The sequence below is a fragment of the Dendrobates tinctorius genome, unplaced genomic scaffold (genome assembly GCF_039654945.1).
Source record: "Dendrobates tinctorius isolate UK_male_01 unplaced genomic scaffold, ASM3965494v1 ptg000007l, whole genome shotgun sequence".
NCBI lineage: Eukaryota > Metazoa > Chordata > Amphibia > Anura > Dendrobatidae > Dendrobates > Dendrobates tinctorius.
Genome location: NW_027361675.1, coordinates 55133926 through 55157170, shown reverse-complemented (window position 1 = coordinate 55157170; position 23245 = coordinate 55133926). Strand labels below are relative to the sequence as shown.

At 47.3% G+C, this 23245-nt stretch overlaps 1 protein-coding gene across 1 annotated transcript in view; it reads right to left on the bottom strand.

The window, feature by feature from the left end:
- Nucleotides 1-23245, bottom strand: part of LOC141086031 (uncharacterized) — a 971752-nt gene that overhangs the window by 911827 nt on the left and 36680 nt on the right. The window contains exon 8 of the mRNA XM_073571764.1: nucleotides 19939-20060. Within this exon, the coding sequence (XP_073427865.1) occupies nucleotides 19939-20060 (122 nt within the window). The remainder of the gene's footprint in view (nucleotides 1-19938; nucleotides 20061-23245) is intronic.

The following is a 23245-nucleotide window of genomic DNA, read 5'->3' as shown; positions in this document are numbered from 1 at the left end:
CACCCCCTGAGGGGTTCGTATACTGGCTTGGTATGGAGGCGCTGGAAGAAGACGCCGCCCCCCGAAGGAGGGGCAGAAGAAGCCAGTGGTGGGAAAGGGGACGAGGCAGGAAAAAGAACGCCAGAACGCCATTTTGGAGAGAGAGGGAAGGAGGCCTGTAGAGCGTGCGGAGGTTAAGATGGATCTCCCCGGCGCAATGGCTGAAGGCTCCGACCCCGTCTCAGAGATGAACCGCCAACAGCTGGAGGACGAAATTGTCCAGCTGACGCGCCGCCTGCAACTGAGGCAGGAAGCACAATGGACATTGAATCTGCAGCGCGCCCAGGAGGGGCCTACACCTGCGGTACCCGCGACACCGGTACCAGCCGCCGCTGCACCGGACCTCTTCCCGGCAGACTCTGTGGAGCCTGCGACCGCTGCCATGTCACCGGCAGCATACCCTGTTCCACCTCTGCCGCTACTATCGGGGGAGTTGTACACAGCCCAGGGAGCTGAAGCAGAGGAAGAGGTGCCCCTGCCCGGACCTGACGCGGCTGTGCAGGTCCCACCAGCGACCCCCCCATGGAGCCGGAGCTGCCATTGGCTCCACCGCCGTCCCCGGTGTCTCACCGGGCAGCGCCCGTTGCCATCATGCCTACACCAGAGCAGAGGCCACACCGCCAGGAGGCACCAGGTATATACCCCGGCCCTCCTAATGGGTTGACCTCCGAATTCACGTTGTCCGAGGTGGGTTTGCGGCAACTCGAAATGGGGCAATTGGAAGAGTTCGCTGGGGGCGCTAGTCAGTCAGAGATGGGGCGGTGGAAGAGGTCCCTACTGAGAAGGGTATGGCTGGAACAGGTGCGCACGATTCGACATCTTCAGGGAATAGATGAGTCTCAGTCACTTTGGGATAGTGACCTCGGGATCCCTTGGCGGCTGAACCCTCGTATAGTTGCTTATCAGCGCCGACAAGCTGCGGAATCTCTCGGTGCTAGGCCTCGTACCGGAGCAACGGAATCACCTATTGAGGAGGAGCAGTTGATGGGCATTGAGATGCATCATGGGTTCCCTTTACCACAGCTTCAGTGCCCTATAGCCAGAAACAAGAATCAAGATGAAGATACCACATCTGGTAGTAGTTCTCAATCGGCTTCCAGAACCCCAGGAGGGGACCAGCACTAATGATTTACATTAACTCTCGTGACCCAGGAGGGTTTGTTTAGCACCGTTGTGCTTTTTTGTTTGCTCATCATGGTTTAATTTTTGGTTTTCCCAAAGTTGCCCTGTTTTGATTGGCATCGTGTCTACATTCGGAACTGAGGAGATCATGAATGTTGTATGATTCAAAACTTTTATTGTAAATAGTTGCACCTCTTTAGGTACCCTCTCTTGGTTTTACATATTGACACTTTGCGAAGATGATGTCAAGGTTTTACATATTGACACTTTGCGAAGATGACGTCTACCTCAAAGGACACTGCAAGAGATCCCGGCTGGGAGCGGTGTCCAGCACTTACAAGAATAATTGTCGAAAGTTTTAATGCAAATTATTTTTGATAATGATGTATCTTATGAGAATATTAGCAACTAGGAAATGGCTTTTATATAGAGTGAGAAATGTTTTGATATGAGAGATTTAAATAAAGAGTTGAAAATGTGAATGGTGAACCAGGTATCACAGGTGTCACTTGAAAGAGAATAGAAAAGGTACACTAGAAAGAGAAAGGAAATGTGTACTAGAGAAGGAAAGCTGAATAATACTGGAGTGATAGTGAGTCACAGATAATAGCACTTAGAATTGCATAAAGTATGAAAAATTGCACTTTTTGACTTGAAGTTTAGATAGTGTGAGAATCATGTGGGAATAGTGGATGAGGGCAGGTATATCTCGCCCAGATTCCTTTCCTATGTGGCCTAGTCTGGTCAGTATCACACCTGCTTACTAATGAATAATGGGAGGCGGATATAAAAGGATGCCAGGTGGTTGTGTGAGTGTCTCAGCCTGGGAACACAGAGCCTGTCTGTGTGAGAGACACACGTGAGTGGAAGCAGTGCCCACTGCAACTGTGGTTTGGCTGGACGGGAGAAGCCCGCCAGTTGGTAGTTAGGTTGTCCATTGTTTAGTTAGTGCCGGACAGGCAAGGATTTGTTTTATGTTTTATTTCCTTTTGCATTGCTTTCACCGTTAATAAACCTGACCCAGGGTCAGTTATACACGAATCCCAGCTCTGCGCCTGAGTTTCATGCTGAACGCACGTGACCTTTGACCCCAGCAAAGGCGATCCCAGAGTGTTTTATCACAATAGTTAATTAAGAATTGTTTGTAACGTTCAAGAAACAATGCCTCCTATATTAGAAAGTTTAGTATAAGAGATGTTTATGCAGCATTACAAAAATTTAGTATGTTCCTGTACTGTCAACTTTGTTGTCTTGCAGCCCGCGGACGTGCTGTGCTTAACAGGGGGGTATGTGGCGCCCCTGAGGCTCAGTCGCCACAGAGGTACTGTGCCTTCTCCTAAGGTGTAGTGCCCCACCATCCAGGTAAGGTGGGAACTCCTTTCCACACTCCTACACTCTCACCCCACACAACAGGGTAGTTCTGCACAACCACATTGCGGCTCAGTGCTTAGAGAGTAGCAGAGCACCTCTGGTGGTTCCCTGCTTGGAACACTGGAAGTGCTTGGAGGTGGGTGGAGTTGAGATATATAAAAGAGTGGGAAAGTGTAGGATTACACGTTGAGTCTGGCAGAAGGTCAGGCGGGTAAGAAGTCACTCAGACAGGAGTGAGGATCCCTGGAAGAAGGGATGGAGGAAGGAGTGCTGCAGCTGCCTCAGTGATCTGAGCCAGCTGGCACGGGAAAGGGAAAGAAGGAGAAAGACGTAGAACTGCAACCTAAGCTTCCATAAGAGAGAGAAAGATCAGTACGGAATGAAGGAGTAAGGAGAACAGCAAGGATGTGGGTTGGAAGAGGAACCCTGCCTATAGGTTCTCAGCGCAAGGCCGGGGCCCGGTCCCCGAGGTTTTATGGACACTTATGGTTCTGCAGCAGACACCGGTGGAGTAGTTGGCTGTAAATGCACTACTCCCATCTAAGACTTGGGGCACACCAGCAACTGATTAGAGAGCCAGGGCTCAGGAGAAGGGAGTCCCCGAAGCAGGCTACAGCTGTCTGCCATACGAGTAGAGTTCTTGGGAACATCTGACAGGAGGAACTTCACACTTTAAGGTGCAATAGAGGAGTCATTCAGGAAAGGTACATGTTGGCGGAGTGTTGGAGAGGAGCTTCCCATCTGGCCTGGAGGTTGGCTGAGTCTCTGACCCGGAGGACACGGCCCGGAGGCAGGCACCCTTGTGTACCGCAGACTGTGAGTAAAGCTTTGGAACTGCAAGCCTCTGTGTCCTCCATTCATTCTTGTGCCAACCTGCTCAGCACCGCTACTTCTGGGTACCATTCTTTACACTGCCTGCGCCATTCCATAACCATTACAACTACACTGCCCTGGGACATCAGCCCTGCCTGTGGAGGGCTATATCATCACTGCTGCACCATACCATCTGTCCCAGAGCATCTGTCTGCAGCGTCGGCTTAACACCTCCCTTGACAAGCACCACAGGTGGCGTTACAAACTATTCCATTCCATTAACTACATTCCCCCATTACTTGGGCGCCCAGGGCCACGGACCGGGTCACCGCTGCTGTTACACCTTCCCCTGACACCGGCCCGGTACCGAGTACCCCACGGCCCTGGGAGGGTGACCCAGACCCACCTGTCCATGGATTTTATTACCAATCTTCCCTCTTCCAGGGGTAATACGATGGTATGGGTAGTGGTGGACAGATTTTCATAGCAGGCTCATTTTGTACCCCTGTCCGCATTACCTTCTGCTGAGACCTTATCCAGATTGTTTGTGCAGCATGTGGTCCGCTTGCATGGGGTACCCCTGAATGTGGTGTCTGATCGTGGTGTGCAGTTTGTGGCTAAGTTTTGGCATGCTTTCTGCAAAAAATTAGGGATATATCTATCCTTTTCATCTGCCTACCATCCCGAGAGTAATGGTCAGACAGAACACACTAATCAGTCTCTGGAACAGATCCTCAGATGTCTGACTTCTGCTAGACAGAATGACTGGTGTGATATACTGCCATTGGCTGAATTTGCCTTCATAGTCAGGTGAGTCAATCCAATGGTATGTCCCCTTTCTTGATCAACTATGGGTTCAGTCCTCATTTTGGTGAGTTTTCTCATCTAGATTCGGGGTGTCCCGGGGCTGAGGACTCTGTTCAGCGGTTAAAAGATACATGGGCAGAGGCCCAGCGGCGTATATCTAGGTCTCAAGGCAGGTATAAGTTTTTCGTGGAAAAGAAACAAACTCCTGGTCCCATGTTTCAGGTTGGAGAGAAAGTTTGGCTCTTCACGCAAAAAATTAAGTTAAAGATTCCGCCAGCTAAGTTGGGCCCCAAATTCATTGGCCCGTACAAGATTGTGGAAAAAATCAGCCCAGTGGCGTACAGGCTGTGCCTTCCACCCTCTTTCAAGATCCCTAACGTCTTCCATAGATCTTTACTGAAACCTTTTGAAGCAGTCCGGGGAGAATCCGAGTCCGCTGCTCCTCCAGTTTTGGTTGAGGGACATGTGGAATATGAGATTGGTCACATCATAGATTCCAGGTTGGTACGGCGGTTAGTACAGTACCTAGTTCATTGGAAGAGGTATGGGCCAGAAGATAGGTCCTGGGTGCCGGCCCGGTTGATGCATGCCGATCGCCTGGTTTGGGCTTTCCATGCTAGGTACCCGGGCAAGCCTGGGGGTCCAGAGGCCCCCCGTTGAGAGGGGGGTACTGTCATGATACCAATGCTGGTGGACCTGCACTTCTGGGGTTAATGTTTTGATCTCAGTGCAGACTCTTACCTGCACACCTGGGACTTATTATGGTGGCCTCTCACTGGTTCTGGGAAAGCTTCTTATAGTCTCAGGGAGCTCCCATCCCCGTCAGTTATACTTTCGCCCTTGGCATAGTGTGGTGACCCCTGAGTGTGTTTGTGCTGTGTTCTGGTTGCTTGATACTCTGTGTACGACTCAGTCTGTTCTCTGGATACTGCTTGTTGGATTCTGCCTGGTACCTTCTATGTCTGTTTGGTTTTGACTCCTGCTTGGCCCCAACTATCCGTTCGGTCTCATCTCTGGTACTTTACTGCTATCTCTGTGTATGACCTCTGTTTTGCCTGACTGAGTATTTCTGTTTAGTGTCCTGCCATCTCTGGAAGCAGGACGCTAAGCTCCGCCCCTTGCAGTCACATGACCGTAGGACCTTCACTGCTTGCTAAACTTCAGCGTCCCCAGGTCCTGTTTGTACTTTCTGGCTGTACCTGACACCGGGCCCCCCTACAGTGCGGGTGAGTCCCTGCTCAGCGGAGGCTGCACGCCGGTGCCGACAGGACCCTGACAAGCACACTGCCAAACATCATTGTTCAGTAACCTTGCGTTCCAGTTTTGCAAAGATAACAGTTAAAGTACAATAAACTGTAGGAGCTGACATAAGAGGTAAATAACAAATTAACAACCATTTATCACTTTACAATTACGGTATCAATTGAACCTACAGGAAAAGTCAACATTTCAGACTCTTCACCAACCAAAAAGAGAAACACATAAATTCAAAAGTCAACATATAGATAACAGAATATGCCTCCTGGCTTACTGAAAATAGACGTTTGGATAATTAAAGGGAATCTGTCACACTATTTTTCGCCTATCAGCTGCGGCCACTGCCATCAGGGGCTTATCTACAGCATTCTGTAATGCTGTAGATAAGCCCCCGATGTAACCTGAAAGATAAGAAAAATGAGTTAGATTATACTCACCCAGGGGCAGTCCGGGTCTGGTTCGGGTCCGGTGGGAGTCGTGGTCCGGTCCGGCGCCTCCCATCTTGCAGCGATGATGTCCTCTTCATTCCTGCCCGTCGCGGCTCCGGCGCAGGCGCACTGCTCTGCCTTCAACAGGGCAGAGCAGATTACTTCAGTGCGCAGGCGTACTTCATGGCTAATGCCCTCAGGTGTTCAGCTGATATGACAGCTGACATCCGGCACTCACTGCCAGGAGCAGTGCCCTCACCGCTCCAGGAAGTTTAACGCCCTAAATGCTGCGAATGATATCAATTGCCTCATTTAGAAGGCAGGCACAGGAGGGAGCCCCCTCTGCCCTCCGATCAGCACCCCATGATGCGCTGTCGTCGTGACAACACACGGGTCACCAGGCTCTAGCAAATTAATTAGAATATGTGCAGTGCATAATCTAACTTAAGGCCGGAGGAGACACATTAGCACATCATATCAAATACAAGAACATCAGATGCAATATGCCAATGACACTTGGCTCCTGCTCTGCTGCGAGTGTGATTTGAGTGTCAGTGTATCCACACAGCTGTGAATTAGATGGAAAAATTAATTTCTGCAGCTCCTCTGCTGCCAGCGTCAGCGGGAATCAAACTGCACTCGAGTGATATCCGAGGGCAATTCAATGTTTCAAAACAGCTAACATAGAAAAAAATTCAAAAAAACTCACGTAACAAGATATGGCCTTACCAAAACCCTGTCTGATGACAAATGCACATATAGCAGGATGCAGCGGGCCTCCACTAATAAAGGCAAGGGGCAGCTCAGGCACAAACTACTGATAAAAACAACCACCCCACACCTAAAAAAACCATGGTGGGGTTGGCTGCCTAGTAGGAAAAATGCACATAGATAAGGCTTGCATAAGACGTCAGTCACACATATAAGTGTGATGCAAAGTGTCTGGCTTGCAACCTATTAATGATGCCCATGGTATTATCAGGCGGGCTGCTACAGCACTATAATATGCAACACACAGTGACAGACGCCCCAATAGACCAAGCCAACAGAAAGAGGCCCGGCTGCATCCTGCAAAAAATGACATAAGTGCAAAAAATTAATGCATACAATGCATAGAGGAACACCAAGATACTTGAAGATATGGCTAATAAAGATATTCGCCAACTCTGGGGCCGATGGTTGGCCAGGTAGAGGAACAAAGTGGGCCATCTTAGAAAAATGGTCCATAACTATCAAAAGAACCATACAATCCGAGAAACAAGGCAGGTTAGTAATAAAGTCCATAGCTATACGCTGCCAAGGTGCCAAAGGTACTCAAAGAGGGTGAAAGAGCCCGAAAGGAAGTTGTCTGGGAATCTTGTTCTTGGCGCAGGATGGACAAGAAGCCGTAAAGTCTTGCACATCTTGACAGAGAGAAGACCACCAATAGTAGCATGAGATGAGGGAAATAGTCTTCTTGATTCCAGCATGGACAGCCAATTTAGAGGAATTACCCCAGCAGAGTATTCTTATTCTGTCATTCTCTGCCACAAACGTATTACCTGGTGGTGGGTTAGCAAACCTGAGTGGAGCGACGGAGATTATTCTGGAAGGATCAATGATATGAGAAGGTTCCTCTACAATATACTCTGACTGGGAGGATCTAGACAGAGCGTCCGCCTTAGCATTCTTAATGCCCGGCAGGAAGTGGAGTTCAAAATCAAACCAGGCGAAAACAGAGACCATCTGGTTTGTCGAGGATTAAGCCTTTAGGCAGACCGAATGCAAGATAGATTCTTGTAGTCGGTGTAGATGATAAAAGGATGTATTGCTGCCTCAAGAAGATACCCCTAGAGCCAACTTAATGGCCAGCAACTCCGTGTCTCCGATGGAATAGTGGCGCTAGGAAGTAGAAAATGCTTTGGAGAAAAAAACGCAGAAGACTAATTGGCCAAAAGGAGATCTCAGAGAGCACAGCACCAGCTCCCGTGGACGAGGAATCCACCTCGAGAATAAATGGCTTACTAGCCTCTGGAATATGTAATATCGGAGCTTCTGCAAATGCCTGCTTCAAGGTTAAAAAGGCATTTTCTGCCTCTGACGACCAGACCTTGGTATTGGATCCTTTGTGAATAAGGGACGAGATTGGCTTGGATAGTGAAGAAAAATGAGGGATGAATTGCTGGTAATAGTTCAAGAAGCCGAAGGGCATGGCCAAGTACTCATAATGGCCATCCCAGGTATTAAATGTGGTCTTCCACTCGTCTCCGGAGCGAATCTGGGCCAGGTTGTAAGCCCCGAGAAGATCAAGCTTAGTGAAGATTTGTGCTCCCTGTAGGTGATCAAAGAGCTCAGGGATGAGTGGCAGAGGATACTTGTTCTTGCGGTAATATCATTAAGATCTCTATAATCGATACAAGGAAAAAGGGATCCATCTTTCTTTTTGACAAAAAAGAATCCTGCACCTGCGGCAGAAGAGGACTTCTGAATAAAACCTTTAGCCAGACTTTCCTGGATATAATCCAACATCGGAGTAGAGCCAGGAATGAGCACAAATCGGGCAGTCATAAGGCCGATGCGAAGGAAGAGTCTCTGCCTCTTTCTTGCTGAAGACATCGGCAAAGGACCAATATGTGGCTGGTAATCCAACTGGAGCGGAAACAGGTCGAGAATCTCCAACTGGATGAACGGACGTTAGGCAGCGATCCTGGCAGCCCTGACCCCATCGCAGAACATCCCCAGGCCGCCAATCTAGGATGGGCTCGTGCGTACTTAGCCAGGGAAGCCCGAGGAGAATTGCATGAGACAAATTAGGCAACACGTAGAATACAATTCTTTTGTGATTGTCACGCTCAAAGATACCTGTGGAGCAGGCAGCAGCCGAGTAGATGCGTACTTCAGAGCCGCAGGACCTGAAGGACATGACTGCTAGGGGCGTGGCCTAAACTCCCCAGAGCTAGGAGCTGCAAGATAACTCCTAGCAGGGTTACTGCGGGACAAAGTTACCAGGGGGCATAGACAGGGAGAATAGTCAAGACGTAGCTAGTAAGTCACACACAGAGATAGCTGCAAAGGTACAAGTGGGGCGAGCAGAAAATAGTCAGGTCACAGGCAATGAGTCATACACAGAGATAATAACGCAGTACAAAATCAACAGGCAAACTCACAACGGGAAACAGAACCGGGTCAGAACCATATAAACAAGCTATAGAAACAAACAGGCACACAGGGGTCAGCACACTAGGCTGAAGGCAAAAGTATAATTGGCAGGGATTGAAGCTTCCCAGGGGTTTAAGAAGCTCTCCCAGAACCAGAAAGAGGCCACAATCATTAACCCCAGGTGTGCAGGTCAAAACCTGCACCGAGCTCCAGACATTAACCCCAGGTGTGCAGCTCAAAAACCTGCACTGGGATCATGACAGTACCCCCCTCTCAACGGGGGGCCTCTGGACCCCCAGGCTTCCCTGGGTACTTGGCATGGAAAGCCCGAACCAGGCGATCTGCATGTACTGAGCGAGAAGGGACCCATGAGCGCTCCTCTGGTCCATATCCCTTCCAGTGGACCAGGTACTGCAAAGAGCGGCGCACCCGCCGAGAGTCCACAATATGTCCGACCTCATACTCCAATTAACCCTTCACCAGCACTGGAGGAACAACAGACTCAGTTCTCTTTGACAGATCCTGCGGGTTTCAACAAAGATTTATGGAACACATTAGATATTTTTAAGGAGGCGGGGAGATGCAACCTATATGCCACTGGGTTAACTATCTCCATAATCTCGTACGGACCAATGAACTTTGGTCCCAACTTAGCTGATGGTACCTTTAAGTTGATGTTACGTGTGGAGAGCCAAACCTTCTCTCCCACCTGAAACATGTCTCCCGAGGCTCTCTTTTTGTCCGCAAAATATTTGTATCTCCCCTGGGCCCGAGAGATATTACGCCGGACTTCAGCCCAGAGGTTTTTAACCATTGAACGGATCCCTCTGCCCCTGGACAACCGGAATTCACCCGAGAAAACTCCCCAAAATGCGAATTAAACCCATAGTTAATCAGGAATGGGGACATGTTGGTGGACTGACTCACCCGGTTGCTAAAAGCGAATTCAGCCAACGGTAACGCATCACACCACTCCTCCTGTCTGGCGGAGGTCAGACACCTGAGAATTTGTTCCAGGGATTGATTGGTTCGTTCTGTCTGACCATTACTCTCCAGGTGATGTGCCGATGAGAAGGAGAGTGAGATGCCCAATTTCATGCAGAACGCCCTCCAAGTTTGGCCACAAACTGCACACCTCTGTCAGACACAACATTCAGGGGTACCCCATGCAATCGGACCACATGCTGCACAAACAACCTTGACAATGTTTCTGCTGAAGGTAATGCTGCCAAGGGAATGAAATAGGCCTGTTTAGAAAACCTATCCACCACCACCCAGATCATGGTATTGCCCCTGAAAGGTGGAAGGCCGGTAATAAAATCCATGGAAAGATGAGTCCATGGCCTATCAGGAACCGGTAAAGGTATGAGTTCCCCAGCTGGTCCGTTATACGAGCTTTTGGAACGGGCACACATGCCACAAGCAGAAACAAATTCCTTGACATCGGACCTTAATGAAGGCCACCAAAAACCCCTGGCTACTGCCTCTCTAGTGGCCGTAATACCTGGATGAGCACTCAGCCTAAACTCATGAAACTCCTGCAGAAGTCTAGGCCGCAATGAATCTGGAACAAACAGTTTATCCCCTGGCCTGGTTGCCGGAGCTAGGGACTGAGCCCTTAGAATTTCTTGTTCTAACTCAGTTGAGACCCCCGCCACTACCACCCCTGGGGGAAGAATGGAGGACGGCGGCTCAGGGGGGACACTGGATCAAAACTTCTGGACAGGGCATCCGCTTTAACATTTTTGGACCCTGGTCAAAAAGTAATGGAGAACTGAAATCGTGAAAAAAAAAAGTGACCAACGGGCTTGTCTAGGAGTAAGCCTCTTAGCAGATTCAAGGTATGCCAAATATTTGTGATCCGTGACAACCGTAATAGGGTGAGCCGCCCCTTCCAAAAAGTGCCTCCATTCCTCAAATGCCAGCTTGACCGCAAGAAGTTCCCTATTGCCTACATCATAGTTTTTCTCAGCTGAAGAGAACTTCTTGGAGAAGGCACAGGGTTTGAGATTGGTAAGGGTGGCTGGACCCTGGGACAGCACAGCCCCCACCCCCACTTCAGAAGCATCCATCTCTACAATGAATGGATAGGACGGGTCAGGTTGTACCAACACCGGGGCAGACATGAAACATTTCTTAATTGCTGAGAAGGATTCCTTAGCGAGTACAGACCAATTTTTTACATCAGCGCCCTTCTGGGTAAGATCCGTGAGTGGTTTAACCACTTGTGAGAAACCTTTAATGAATCTCTGGTAATAGTTCACAAATCCTAAGAAGCGCTGGAGCCCCTTGAGATCTCGAGGCTGAACCCAGTCAGCGATCGCCAGCACCTTCTTAGGATCCATACGAAACCCCTCACAGGACACAATCAACCCCAAAAAAGACAGCACCTGTACAAAAAACAAACATTTTTCCAATTTAGCGAACAATTGGTTCTCCCCGAGTCTCTGGAGAACTGTCTTTAGATGTTGCAAGTGAGATTGACTGTCCGGGGAATACACCAAAATATCATCCAAATAAATAATAACAAAACGGCCTATCAGATCAGAAAACACAACATTGATGAAATTTTGGAAAATAGCGGGTGCATTAGTTAACCCAAACGGCATTACCAGGTTCTCAAAGAGTCCTTCTGATGTGAGGAATGCCGTTATCCACTCGTCCCCTTATCAGATTGTAGGCCCCTGCAGATCTAACTTGGAGAACCATTGGGCCCCAGCTAACTGGTTACATAAGTCTGGGATGAGGGGAAGCGGGTAAGAGTTACTAACCGTTATCTTGTTCAGTTCCCGAAAGTCGAGGCACGGCCGCAAACCACCATCTTTTTTCTTCACAAAGAAGAACCCTGCTGCCACAGAAGGCCTGATATGCCCTTTGCGGAGACTCTCAGCTATGTACTCCTTCATGGCTTGGCGCTAAGGCCCAGACAAATTGAACAATCGAGCCTTAGGTAACTTGGCTCCGGGTACTAAATCAATGGCACAATCGTAGGGTCTATGTGGTGGCAGCGCCTCAGCCTCACTTTTGGAAAAAACGTCTTCGAAATCCTTCAGGTAGTCCGGAATACCTTCCAGACCGACAGACGACACAGACACGGATTTAACAGCGTTAACAAGATGTCCCAGGTTACAACATTTATTATTGCATCCCTATTGAGTGATTTCCCCTGTAACCCAATCAATGGTAGGATTATGGCGTTGAAGCCAAGGCATCCCAAGTACCAGTCCGGCAGGCAAGTTATCTAGCACAAGACAACTTAGTTTTTCCACATGAGTGGAACCCACTTTTAGAGAAAAAAGTTCAGACCTGCAAGAGATACCGTCTTGGGTAAGAGGAGACGAGTCAATTGCCACAAGTTTAACAGGATCGTGAAGCCTGACTGTCCCTATCTTATTAAGAGTCATAACATTGGTATCAATCAGGTTCACAGCAGAACCGCAGTCAATAAAAGCAGTAGTCTGAACAGGACCATAACCAAGTTCCAGTTCCACCTGCAGCACCATTTTTGCACATGAGGAAAATTGTACCTGAAGGTCTGGGCAGCCTCCTTGACTACTACCCAGACCTAGTCATTTCCCGCCATCTTGGAGGATGACGGACAGGAGGGGCAGTCCTTCTTCCAATGTCCAGATTTCCCACAATAGAAGCACAACTGCTTTTCCCGGCGGCGTCTTCTTTCCTTTCCCTCACAGGTGACAGTGCTCACCTCCATAGCCATAGGAAGAGTCCAGGTCTTATCTCCACTGAAGAATAATGGTGTTTCCCGTTGCATAATGCCTCTAGCCCACGATCCATGCGAACCGCTTGGATCATGGCATCCTCCAGGGAGTCAGGCGGAGGATGAAGTTCCAAAGCATCCTTCAGATGTTCACACAGGCCTCTGTGGAACAGCCCCCGAAGGGCGGTAACACTCCAGGAAATCTCGGCTGCCCAACGTCTGAATTCAGTACAGAACCATTCGGCCGAGTGCTCCCCCTGGCAGACACTCATGACCTTGTCCTCAGCCAACCGCACTCTATCAGGCTCATCATAAATAAGCCCTAAGGCTTCAAAAAACGCATCCACAGACATTCTCTCAGGGGCAGAAGAGGAAAGCGAAAATGCCCAGGCTTGTGGGGACCCCCTAAGCAGGGACATCACCACCCCCACCCTCTGTTTCTCATCCCCAGAGGAGCGGGGTCTCAAAGAGAAAAAGAGCTTACAGCCCTCCTTAAATGCCCTGAAATCATCCTTGTTACCAGAAAATGTATCTGGCAATTTAACCGGGGACTCGGGTGGGACTAAAATGACATCTCTATTCCCCACCTGCTGGAAGCCTGGGGAAAGTACCCTGTTGTGAGCTCATCTGTTCATTCATCTTTTGTGTCCGAGGATCTCCCTCTTCTGGTGAAGGAAGGTAGTGAGGCTGATTACCAAACACCTGATCAGGTGGATGGTGACAGGGTAACGGGAACTTCTGACTGGATATAAGGCAGCCGACGCCCTTCTGAGTCGCTGGTGATTTCTCTGCTGGATTCTTGGAGACCAGTCTGATTCCAGCTTCCCAAAGATAAGTTTTTGCTCTGCTATTGAACTTATTAGTTTTGGTTTTGTCTACCTTGTTTTTTTTTAGTTCAGCCATCCCCAGCCGGGGGTGTGCTGGATTTTTATTCCTTGATCAGTGTTCTCTTTTGCTCTGCTTTCAGAATATTCTGAGTGCTGATATAGGGTTTGAAGTCTAGTGACTTCAGGGTCCTTTTTACTTATCAGTTGTGTTGGTAATATTTTTAGCAGGGTTTTCTCGGATTGCAGACAGCAGCTTTTCTGTCCTGTCCTTCTTAGTTAGCTTGGGCCCCATCATTTGGTCAACCTATCTTTCTATCTGTGTTAGTGTTTTCATCTTGCTTCACCGTCATTATATGTTGGGGGCTGCCTATTGCTTTGGGGTCTGCTCTGGGGCAGTTTTTCCCTTTTCTCTCTTTAGGCTTATGTAGATCTCCGGCTGTGACGAGGTGTCTAGGATCACCGTAGGAACACTCCACGGCTACTGCTAGTTGTGTGATAGGATTAGGGGTCTGCAGTCCGCTAGTTTCCAACCTCTCTGTTTTTCTGGGCTGAGCTTGTGTTTTGTTTTTTCCTACTCGGTGACTCAATCATAACAGTACCCCCTGAACCAAGGCCTCAACCCGCCGTTGGGACTGGGCCAGAACTTGGTGTTCCAAACTAAGCTTCTGCAGTGACTGAGTCAAGCATTTCACCTGCTCAGATAAAGCACACATTGGGTCCATGCTGCAGAAGTGAGGAGAGAAAAAAAAATTGTAGGCCAGTTATAATGTCAGGAACACCACACTGAACTTGCTCACTGAGCCAGTGCACGTGTCCTGAGTAAAGCGAACAGTGCTCAAAGATACCAGTGGAGCAGGCAGCAGCCGAGTAGATGCGTACTTCAGAGCCGCAGGACCTGAAGCACGTGACTGCTAGGGGCATGGCCTAAACTCCACAAAGCTAGGAGCTGCAAGATAACTCCTAGCAGGGTAACTGCGAGGCAAAGTTACCAGGGGGCATAGACAGGGAGAATAGACAAGACGTAGCTAGTAAGTCACACACAGAGATAGCTGCAAAGGTACAAGTGGGGCGAGCAGAGAGTAGTCAGGTCACAGGCAATGAGTCATAAACAGAGGTAATAACGCAGTACAAAATCAACAGGCAAACTCACAACGGGAAACAGAACCGGGTCAGAGCCATATAAACAAGCTATAGCAACAAACAGGCACACAGGGGTCAGCACACTAGGCCAAAGGCAAAAGTATAACTGGCAGGGATTGAAGCTTCCCAGGGGTTTAAGAAGCTCTCCCAGAACCAGAAAGAGGCCACAATCATTAACCCCAGGTGTGCAGGTCAAAACCTGCACCGAGCTCCAGACATTAACCCCAGGTGTGCAGCTCAAAAACCTGCACTGGGATCATGACAAGCTCGTTGCTTAATAGTTCTTCCCCTATCTTTGTTATGTGCCTTAAAGGCTGTAACTTGAGATTGTGGTCTTATGGTAACACAAGCGGGATAAAATCTCATCCTCTACACCATCAAATGTTTCTCAACGCAGTGATCCTAGAGCAACGCCCCCATCCCTTATGGGAAATATATAAAAACATGCAAAACACAAGCCGCGGTGTTACATATTTCCCATAAGTGATGGGGGCATTGCTCTAGAACCACTGCGTTGAGAAACATGCGATGGTGCAGTGTTGGATGTTGATCTCCATGAGTTCATTCATCCTCATTTTTCACAGTCTTCTACTAGGCATTGCTCCTACCGGCCAGCTTCCTACTCCACACTGATGAGGGGCAATACCATGAAACAGCTGTCTGTGGATGGATACCATGTTTTGGCATAGGTGGTTTCCTTCATTGGAGACTGCCCTTCCCGTGGTTGATCCTTCCCGGGGAAAGACCTGGCTAGTCATTTCTTGCGTTGAGAAACATATGATGGTGTCTCCGCAGCTGGTGTTTTGCATGTTTTTACATATTTCCCATAAGGGATGGGCGCATTGCACTAGAATCACTGTGTTGAGAAACATGTGATGGTGTCTCCGCAGTGTTGGATGTTGATCTCCATGAGTTCATTCATCCTCATATTTCACAGTCTTCTTCTAGGCATTGCTCCTACTGGCCAGTTTCCTACTTCACACTGATGAGGGGCAATACCCCGAAACAGCTGTCTGTGGATGGATACCATGTTTTGGCATAGGTGGTTTCCTTCATTGGAGACTGCCCTTCCCGTGGTTGTTCCTTCCCGGGGAAAGACCTGGCTAGTCATTGCTTGCTTTGAGAAACATGTGATGGTGTCTCCACGGCTTGTGTTTTGCAGGCTTTGCTGGTATGACAGACGAGGAGTTGAGGGCAAAGGAAGGTCACGAGAGGCAGAATCTAGAAGCCTGGCTTTTGTGTTTCTTCACAATATCCATACTCTTTTAGATGCTGCCATGTTTCGGATAAACCAATATCTTACAGTATTGGCAACTATCGGGTCCCCCTCGTCCTCCCATGCCCTCTCCATAGTCTCCAGAAGTCTCCAAAGACATAGTTTCATTCAGTCAGTCTGAAGAAACCCCCACTTCTGAAGCATCCTCAGATGTCCCCGAAGCCTCACAATCAGTTCAAGTATAATCCTCCAGTGAAAAGGTTATCAGCGATTCAGAAGCTGGCACGTTGAAAGAAGAACCAGATACTTGCAGAGTTACGGAAATGTCAACTTCAGAAGCTGGAAACGGGCATCTCTGAATCTCACTGAGGCTTTCCTTCTGACCTTGTCTGCACAAATAAACTGTGTGTATGAATCAGAAGATGAGCTTCTTTTGGACTTTGAATGAATGCCGGACAAGACTTAAGCTGGACTTCTATAAATATATATTTTTAAGAACACAATCCTGGCATTTTCATGGAAATGCTCCTTAACCCCTTATCCCCCAAGGGTGGTTTGCACGTTCATGATCGGGCTAATTTTTACAATTCTGACCACTGTCCCTTTATGAGGTAATAACTCTGAAACGCTTTCATGGATCCCGGTGATTCTGACATTGTTTTCTCGTGACATATTGTACTTCATGTTAGTGGTAAAATTTCATTGATATAACTTGCGTTTATTTGTGTAAAAAATGGAAATTTGGCAAAAATTTCGCAATTTTCCAACTTTGAATTTTTATGCCCTTAAATCACAGAGCTATGGCACACAAACAACTTAATAAATAACATTTCACATATGTTTACTTTACATCAGCAGAATTTTGGAACCAAAATATTTTTTTGTGAGGAAGTTATTAGTTAGTTAAGGGTTAAAAGTTGACAAGTGATTTCTCATTTTTACAACACCATTTTATTTTTACGGACTACATCACACTTGAAGTCACTTTGAGGGGTCTATATGATAGAAAATACCCAAAAGTGATACCATTCTAAAAAGTGCACCCCGCAAGGTGCTCAAAACCACATTCAATAAGTTTATTAACCCTTCAGGTGCTTCACAAGAATTTTTTGAATGTTTAAAAAAAATGAACATTGAACTTTTTTTCACACAAAAATTACTTCAAGGGTAACAGGAGAAATTTGACTGCAAAAGTTATTGTGCAATTTGTCCTGAGTATGCTGATACCTGATATGTGGTGAGGGACCACTGTTTCGGCACATGGCAGAGCTCAGAAGGGAAGGAGCGCCGTTTGACTTTTCAATGCAAAAGTGACTGGAATTCAGATCGGACGCCATGTCACGTTTGGAGAGCCCCTGACGTGCCTTGTGGAAACCCCCCCATTTTGGAAACTAGACCCCCAAGAAACTTATCTAGTTATGTGTTGATAACTGTGAACCCCCAAGGGCTTCACAGAAGTTTATAACGTACAGCAGTACAGTTAAAAAATCATATTTTTTTCCCACAAAAATAATCTTTTCATCATCAATTTTAAAGCCCCTGATGTGCCAAAACAGTGGAAACCCCCCACAAATGACACCATTTTGGAAACTAGACCCCCCAAGGAACTTATCTAGATGTGTGGTGAGCACTCGGAACCCCCAAGGGCTTCACAGAAGTTTATAACGACCGGGCGTGAAAAGAACAAAATCATATTTTTTCCACAAACATGATCTTTTAGTCCCCAATTTTTTTATTTTCCCAAGGGTAACAGGAGAATTTGGACCACAAAAGTTGTTGTCCAATTTATCCTGAGTTCACGGATACCCCATATGTGGGAGAAAACTACTGTATGGGGACACATCAGGGCTTGGAAGGGAAGTAGTGACGTTTTGGAATGCAGACTCTGATGGAATGGTCTGCGGGTGTCATGTCGCGTTTGGAGAGCCTCTGATGTGCCTAAACTGTTTAAACTCCCCACAAGTAACCCCATTTTGGAATCTAGACCCCCCACGGAATTTATCTAGATGTGTGGTGAGCACTTTGAACCCCCAAGGGCTTTACAGAAGTTTATAACGCCCAGGCGTGAAAATAAAAGAAGTCATTTTTTTCACAAAAATGATATTTTTGCTCCCAATTTTTTATTTTCCTAAGGGTAACAGGAGAAATTGGACCCCAAAGGTTGCTTTGCAATTTGTCCTAAGTAGGCTGATACCCCATATGTGGGGGAAAAACACTGTTTGGGCGCATGGCAGAGCTTGGAAGGGAAGGAGCACCGTTTCACTTTTTCAACGCAGAATTGGCTGTAATTGAGATCAGATGCCATGTTGCGTTTGGAGAGAACCTTATGTGCCTAAACGTGGAAACCCCCCAATTCTAACTCCAACCCTAACCCCAACACACATCTAACCCTAGCCCTAACCCTAATGGGAAAATGGAAATAAATACATTTTCTTCTAATTTTATTATTTTTCCCTAACTAAGGGGGTGATAACGGGGGGTTTGATTTACTATTTATGGCGGTTTTTATGTTTGGCAGCTGTCACACGCTAAAAGACGCTTTTTACCGTAAAAATAGTTTTTGCATCACCACATTTTGAAAGCTATAATTTTTCCATATTATGACCCACCGAGTCATGTGAGGTCTTATTTTTTGTGGGACGAGTTGACATTTTTATTGGTACTGTTTTCGGACACGTGACATTTTTTGATCGCTTTTTATTCCGATTTTTGGGACACAGAAGGAACAAAAACCAGCATTTCATGAATTTCTTTTGAGGGGGTGCGTTTACACCATTCCACATGTGGTAAAATTGATAAAGCGGTTTTATTCTTCGGGTCAGTACGATTACAGGGATACCTCATTTATGTTTTTTTTATGTTTTGGCGGTTTTATTCAGTAACAACAATTTTATATAAAACATATTTGTTTTTGCATCGCTTTATTCTGCGAGCTACAACTTTTTTATTTTTTCACTGATGATGCTGTGAGGCGGCTCGTTTTTTGTGGGACAAGATGACATTTTCAGCGGTACCATGGTTATTTATATCTGTCTTTTTGATCGCGCGTTATTGCACTTTTTGTTCCGCGGTATGATAATAAAGCTTTGTTTTTTATTTTTATTTTTTAAGGGGTTTGCTAAAGGGATTAACTATTGGGACAATCTTATAGGGCTGGTCGTTACGGATGCGGCGATACTAAATGTGTTCTTTTATTGTTTTTGGGGGTTTTTTTATTTCCAAAAAATGAATTTGTTAGGGAATATTTTTTTGTTAATTTATTTAGCGATTTTTTTTTTATAAAATTATTTATACACTTTTTATTTTTTTTTAACTTTATTACATTGTCCCAGGGGGGGACATCACTGTAATATGTCAGATCGCTGATCTGACACCTTGCACAGCAGTGTGACAGATCGGCGATCTGCAGGCACTGCTGGAGGCTTTCTCAGAGTCTGCTCTCAGCAGGCACTGAGAAAGACGCCTCCCTGCAGGCCCCGAAGGTCCCCGCCGCCATATTGGATCTGGGGACCTGCAGGGAAGGAGGTCCCCGCAGCAGCAAGATGTCTCAGAGAAGCACGGAGGGAGCCCCCTCCCTGCCGATGCTTCCCTAAACCTCGGTACACTGCGATCGTGTTTGATTGCAGTGTGCCAGGGGTTAACGTGCCGGGGGCGGTCCGTGACTGCCCCTGACACATAGTGCCGGGTGTCAGCTGTGATAATCAGCTGACACCCGGCCGGCGCTCCCCCTGTGAGCGCCGCTGATCACGATGACATACTATACCGTCCACAGTCATAGGGGCCTGGGTCCCGTGGACGGGATAGTACGTCACATGTCAGGAAGGGGTTAAAAGAGGAAACTTGTGACCTTATTAAATGTTTTGAACATCTACAAGGAGTTTGTATGTTCTCCCCGTGTCTGCGTGGGTTTCCTCTGGGTACTCCAGTTTCCTCCCACACATCCTGATATGGAATTTAGATTGTGAGCCCCAATGGGGGCAGTGATGATAATATCGCTAAAGCCCTGTGGAGTATGATGGGGCTATATAATCAAAGCGTAATAAGTAATAAATAATATTATACTTGTTTAGAGAAGAAATTTCCTCCTTCTTCACATTGAATTCATCAGCCTTAATTTTTATGTCAAGATAATTTCCACGGAAAGTTGCGCATGCTTTTAAAGCTTCCTTAAGCAAACTGTAAGCCTGTAAAATAAATACAGCAAATTAAATGAATTCTACACAAAATCAATAGTTTAGTGGTGTTATCATTAAAGAGGTATTCTTATCTCTACAGGATAGATGTGATGAGATTAAGATAATGTTTTTGGAACTAATGGCTTCAAAACTATGTGGCATTGCCAGTGCTGCTAGTGTTGCGGGATCTACGTTTCATTGATGGTAACATGAATTCACGGATGTACTGTGCTGCTCTATATTGAAAGAAAAATTGCTGCCATCACTCTGTGCCTTTGGCAGATGTGCCCTTTTCCAACATGGCAATGATTGAAAACACATCTAAGGCCAATGTCACATTTCTGAAGAACAGGGAGAAAGTGACTCAGTGGCCAAGGATATCTTGTGATATGAACCCAATCGAATACCTATGGCACTAAATGATTTAGATCTTGAAAAATGGAAAAAGAAAAATGTTGCAATTTGTCGCCAACTTGTTCATTCCATGCCTAGAAAACTTGGTGCTACCCTTAAAAAACCATGAAGGTCATACAAAATACTAGATGTAGTAGTTTTTGATGTGGGATGTATTTATTTTTGCATCAACTAGTTTGAGTAAAACCGGAGATTTTGTAATGAAAGTTATATACAGTTGTATGATAAAGTGTTGGCACCCTTACTGATTTCTTATGCTTTTGCATGTTTTTCACACTTAAATGTTTGAGATCAACTTTCACATAGGGCCCTATAGGTTTGGATTTCTTTTTCCCTTAATAAAAAAGACCTAAACGGCATTTTGTGTTTGTGTTATCTTTGTGTCATATTTAAATTTGTTTGGTGATCTGAAACATTTAAGTGTGACAAACATGCAAAAGAATAGGAAATCAGGAAGGGGGTAAATACTTATTGACACAATTGTAATTAACTTTACTTTCATGTTATGTAATAAATTAATGTTCTATGAAACTCAGTCTTGTCAAAATGTTGGAAATTGTTCTTGTGTTCAGTCAGATATTGACTAAAATCTTTCTTTTCAAAAGGTGTGTTCTCATTTCTGCTGAGCACGGTGTAGGCATTTAAAATTTCAAGGTACAGTTGGTACGGAAAGTATTCAGACCCCTTTACATTTTTCACTCTTTGTTCCATTGCAGCTGTAGGTAACAGCAGGTTCGCAGGATGCAGTGACGAGACGCAAGGCTGGTTGAATTTTGAAAAGCAAACTTTTTATAATTTAAAGCCGCTAGGGCTATACTAAGCAACCAAAAAGGGGTAACAGCAGTTGTCCTCGCAGGGACTCAGTACAACCAAACACTATTTGAGAAGAACACGACTAACCCGGCCGAGGCAGGTTACTATGGGGCCATGGTATGGCCGTCTACGGGTCCTTATACTCTATAATGTCACTTATCCATCCTGACGTCCCTCGGCGTCTCTGTGGAAGCTGCGTTTTTGATGAAGTTGCTTTGGCATCTTTGATGAGGCTGCTGTGGCATCTTTGATGAGCCTGCCTTGGCGTAGCAGCCGCTGGGCCCAGCTGCTGAAGATTTGGAATAGTCTTCGGGCGCCCCAGCGCCAAGCAAGTGTTGGGGCACAACAGGCCCTGATAGAGTCCTGAGATGGAGTAACCCCCTGTTGTAACAGCGGGGTTGCGATTTTTAGCGAGTTCAATGGGACTCCTGTCCCCAAGCATGTTTGTGTCGCAGTGCTCAAGAGTGGCTGTTTAGTGGCCACACGCGCAGCCTGAGGCTGTGTGCAGAGTGTCTCTGATGATGAGGAACAGGCCCCAACTGCAGCGGGGTGAAGGCGGCTGTGTGTGGTGATAGACAGGCCGCAACCACGGACTGGCGTGAACTGGCAGCGTCCGCTGGTGGCAGCGGGCAGGCCGCAACCGCGGGCTGAAGGGGAATGGCAGCAGCCGGGAGAGGGAGCGGACAGGCCACAGAGGGCTCGAGCTCAGCGGTAACGGCCGAGGATGACCGGGGGCAGATCGTAACCTGGGATTGGGGTGAAGAGACAGACCCCTGTCGGTAAGCTCGGCGCCCCTTTCCTGAGGGCCACTGCGTATCTACCCTCTGCTGCTGGTCTCTTCTCTGAACTGTCAGTGTCCTTTCAGCTCTCTCATGCCTCTTCTGTCTCCTGCTCCGTGTCTGACATATCACCAACTGCCTCCTCTGCGCGCTCCCTGCCCCTTTTATACTCGCCCCTCCTCTTGCTGTCCTGTCACTCTCAACAGTCCACTCTCTTCCTCTGTCCCCCGGGTACTGTTTCCTTAGGAACTCAGATGGCGGTCCCCTTGGTTCCGGCCCGGACACTCTGTGGGGGTCCTCCTCCCTACATTCCCCCATCCTGTAAGCTCGCCATGCCTCAGGCGAGGGCCTCTGTATACTTGGGCTGATCTGCGGAGGTGTCAGTTTTCGTTGCCATATGAACTGGTCCTGTTCGTATCGTTCGGGGGGTTTGCCGGCTGTCGACCACTCAGAGCGTCTTAGTACGACGGGGGTGGAGTCTTCTGGGTTGGTGGCCGGTGGTGGGCTAGCTGGTTGGGGCGGGCTAATTTTGTCAGTTGGTTTGTCATTGAGTAGAGAGCCCCTGGTTATTGTGGGGAAGTCTTCTTCGTTGTCCGAGTCCCAGAACACGGGCAATGGTTCAGAGACCTGAGGAGCAGGTTCAGGTTGTTTCGGATCGGTGGAAATACAGGGGCGTAGCATATTCCGATGCACTACGCGGGTGGGCAGCGTTTCATCTTTCTCGGGTTGTATTTCGTGCACAGGTCCTTCAGGGATAATACGGCGTAGGACCCGATAGGGACCCTCTTCCCAGCGTGGCTCTAATTTGTTCTGGAGACATTGGTCTAGTACGAGTACTCAGTCTCCGCTTTGGAGGTTGGGAGGCAGAGATGAACTCTTTCCTGGGTGTTCTAAATCTTGAAGTTTGGTATGTACGATTCGATGAAGAGTTTGCAGCCTGTGCCGGTGATTTCGGACCCATGATGATACCCCAGTCCAGGGCTGAGGTTCCTCTGGGTCCAACTCTACCTCTGTGATCCCCTTGCCCTCGTGTCCAAACAACAGGGAATAAGGGGTATAGCCGATAACTCGATGTACTCGGTTGTTATAGACCCATACTAGTTCAGGGACATATTCGGGCCAACGGGCCTTTTTGTCACTCTCCAGAGTACGCAACATTTGGATTAATGTCCGATTAAATCGCAGGCC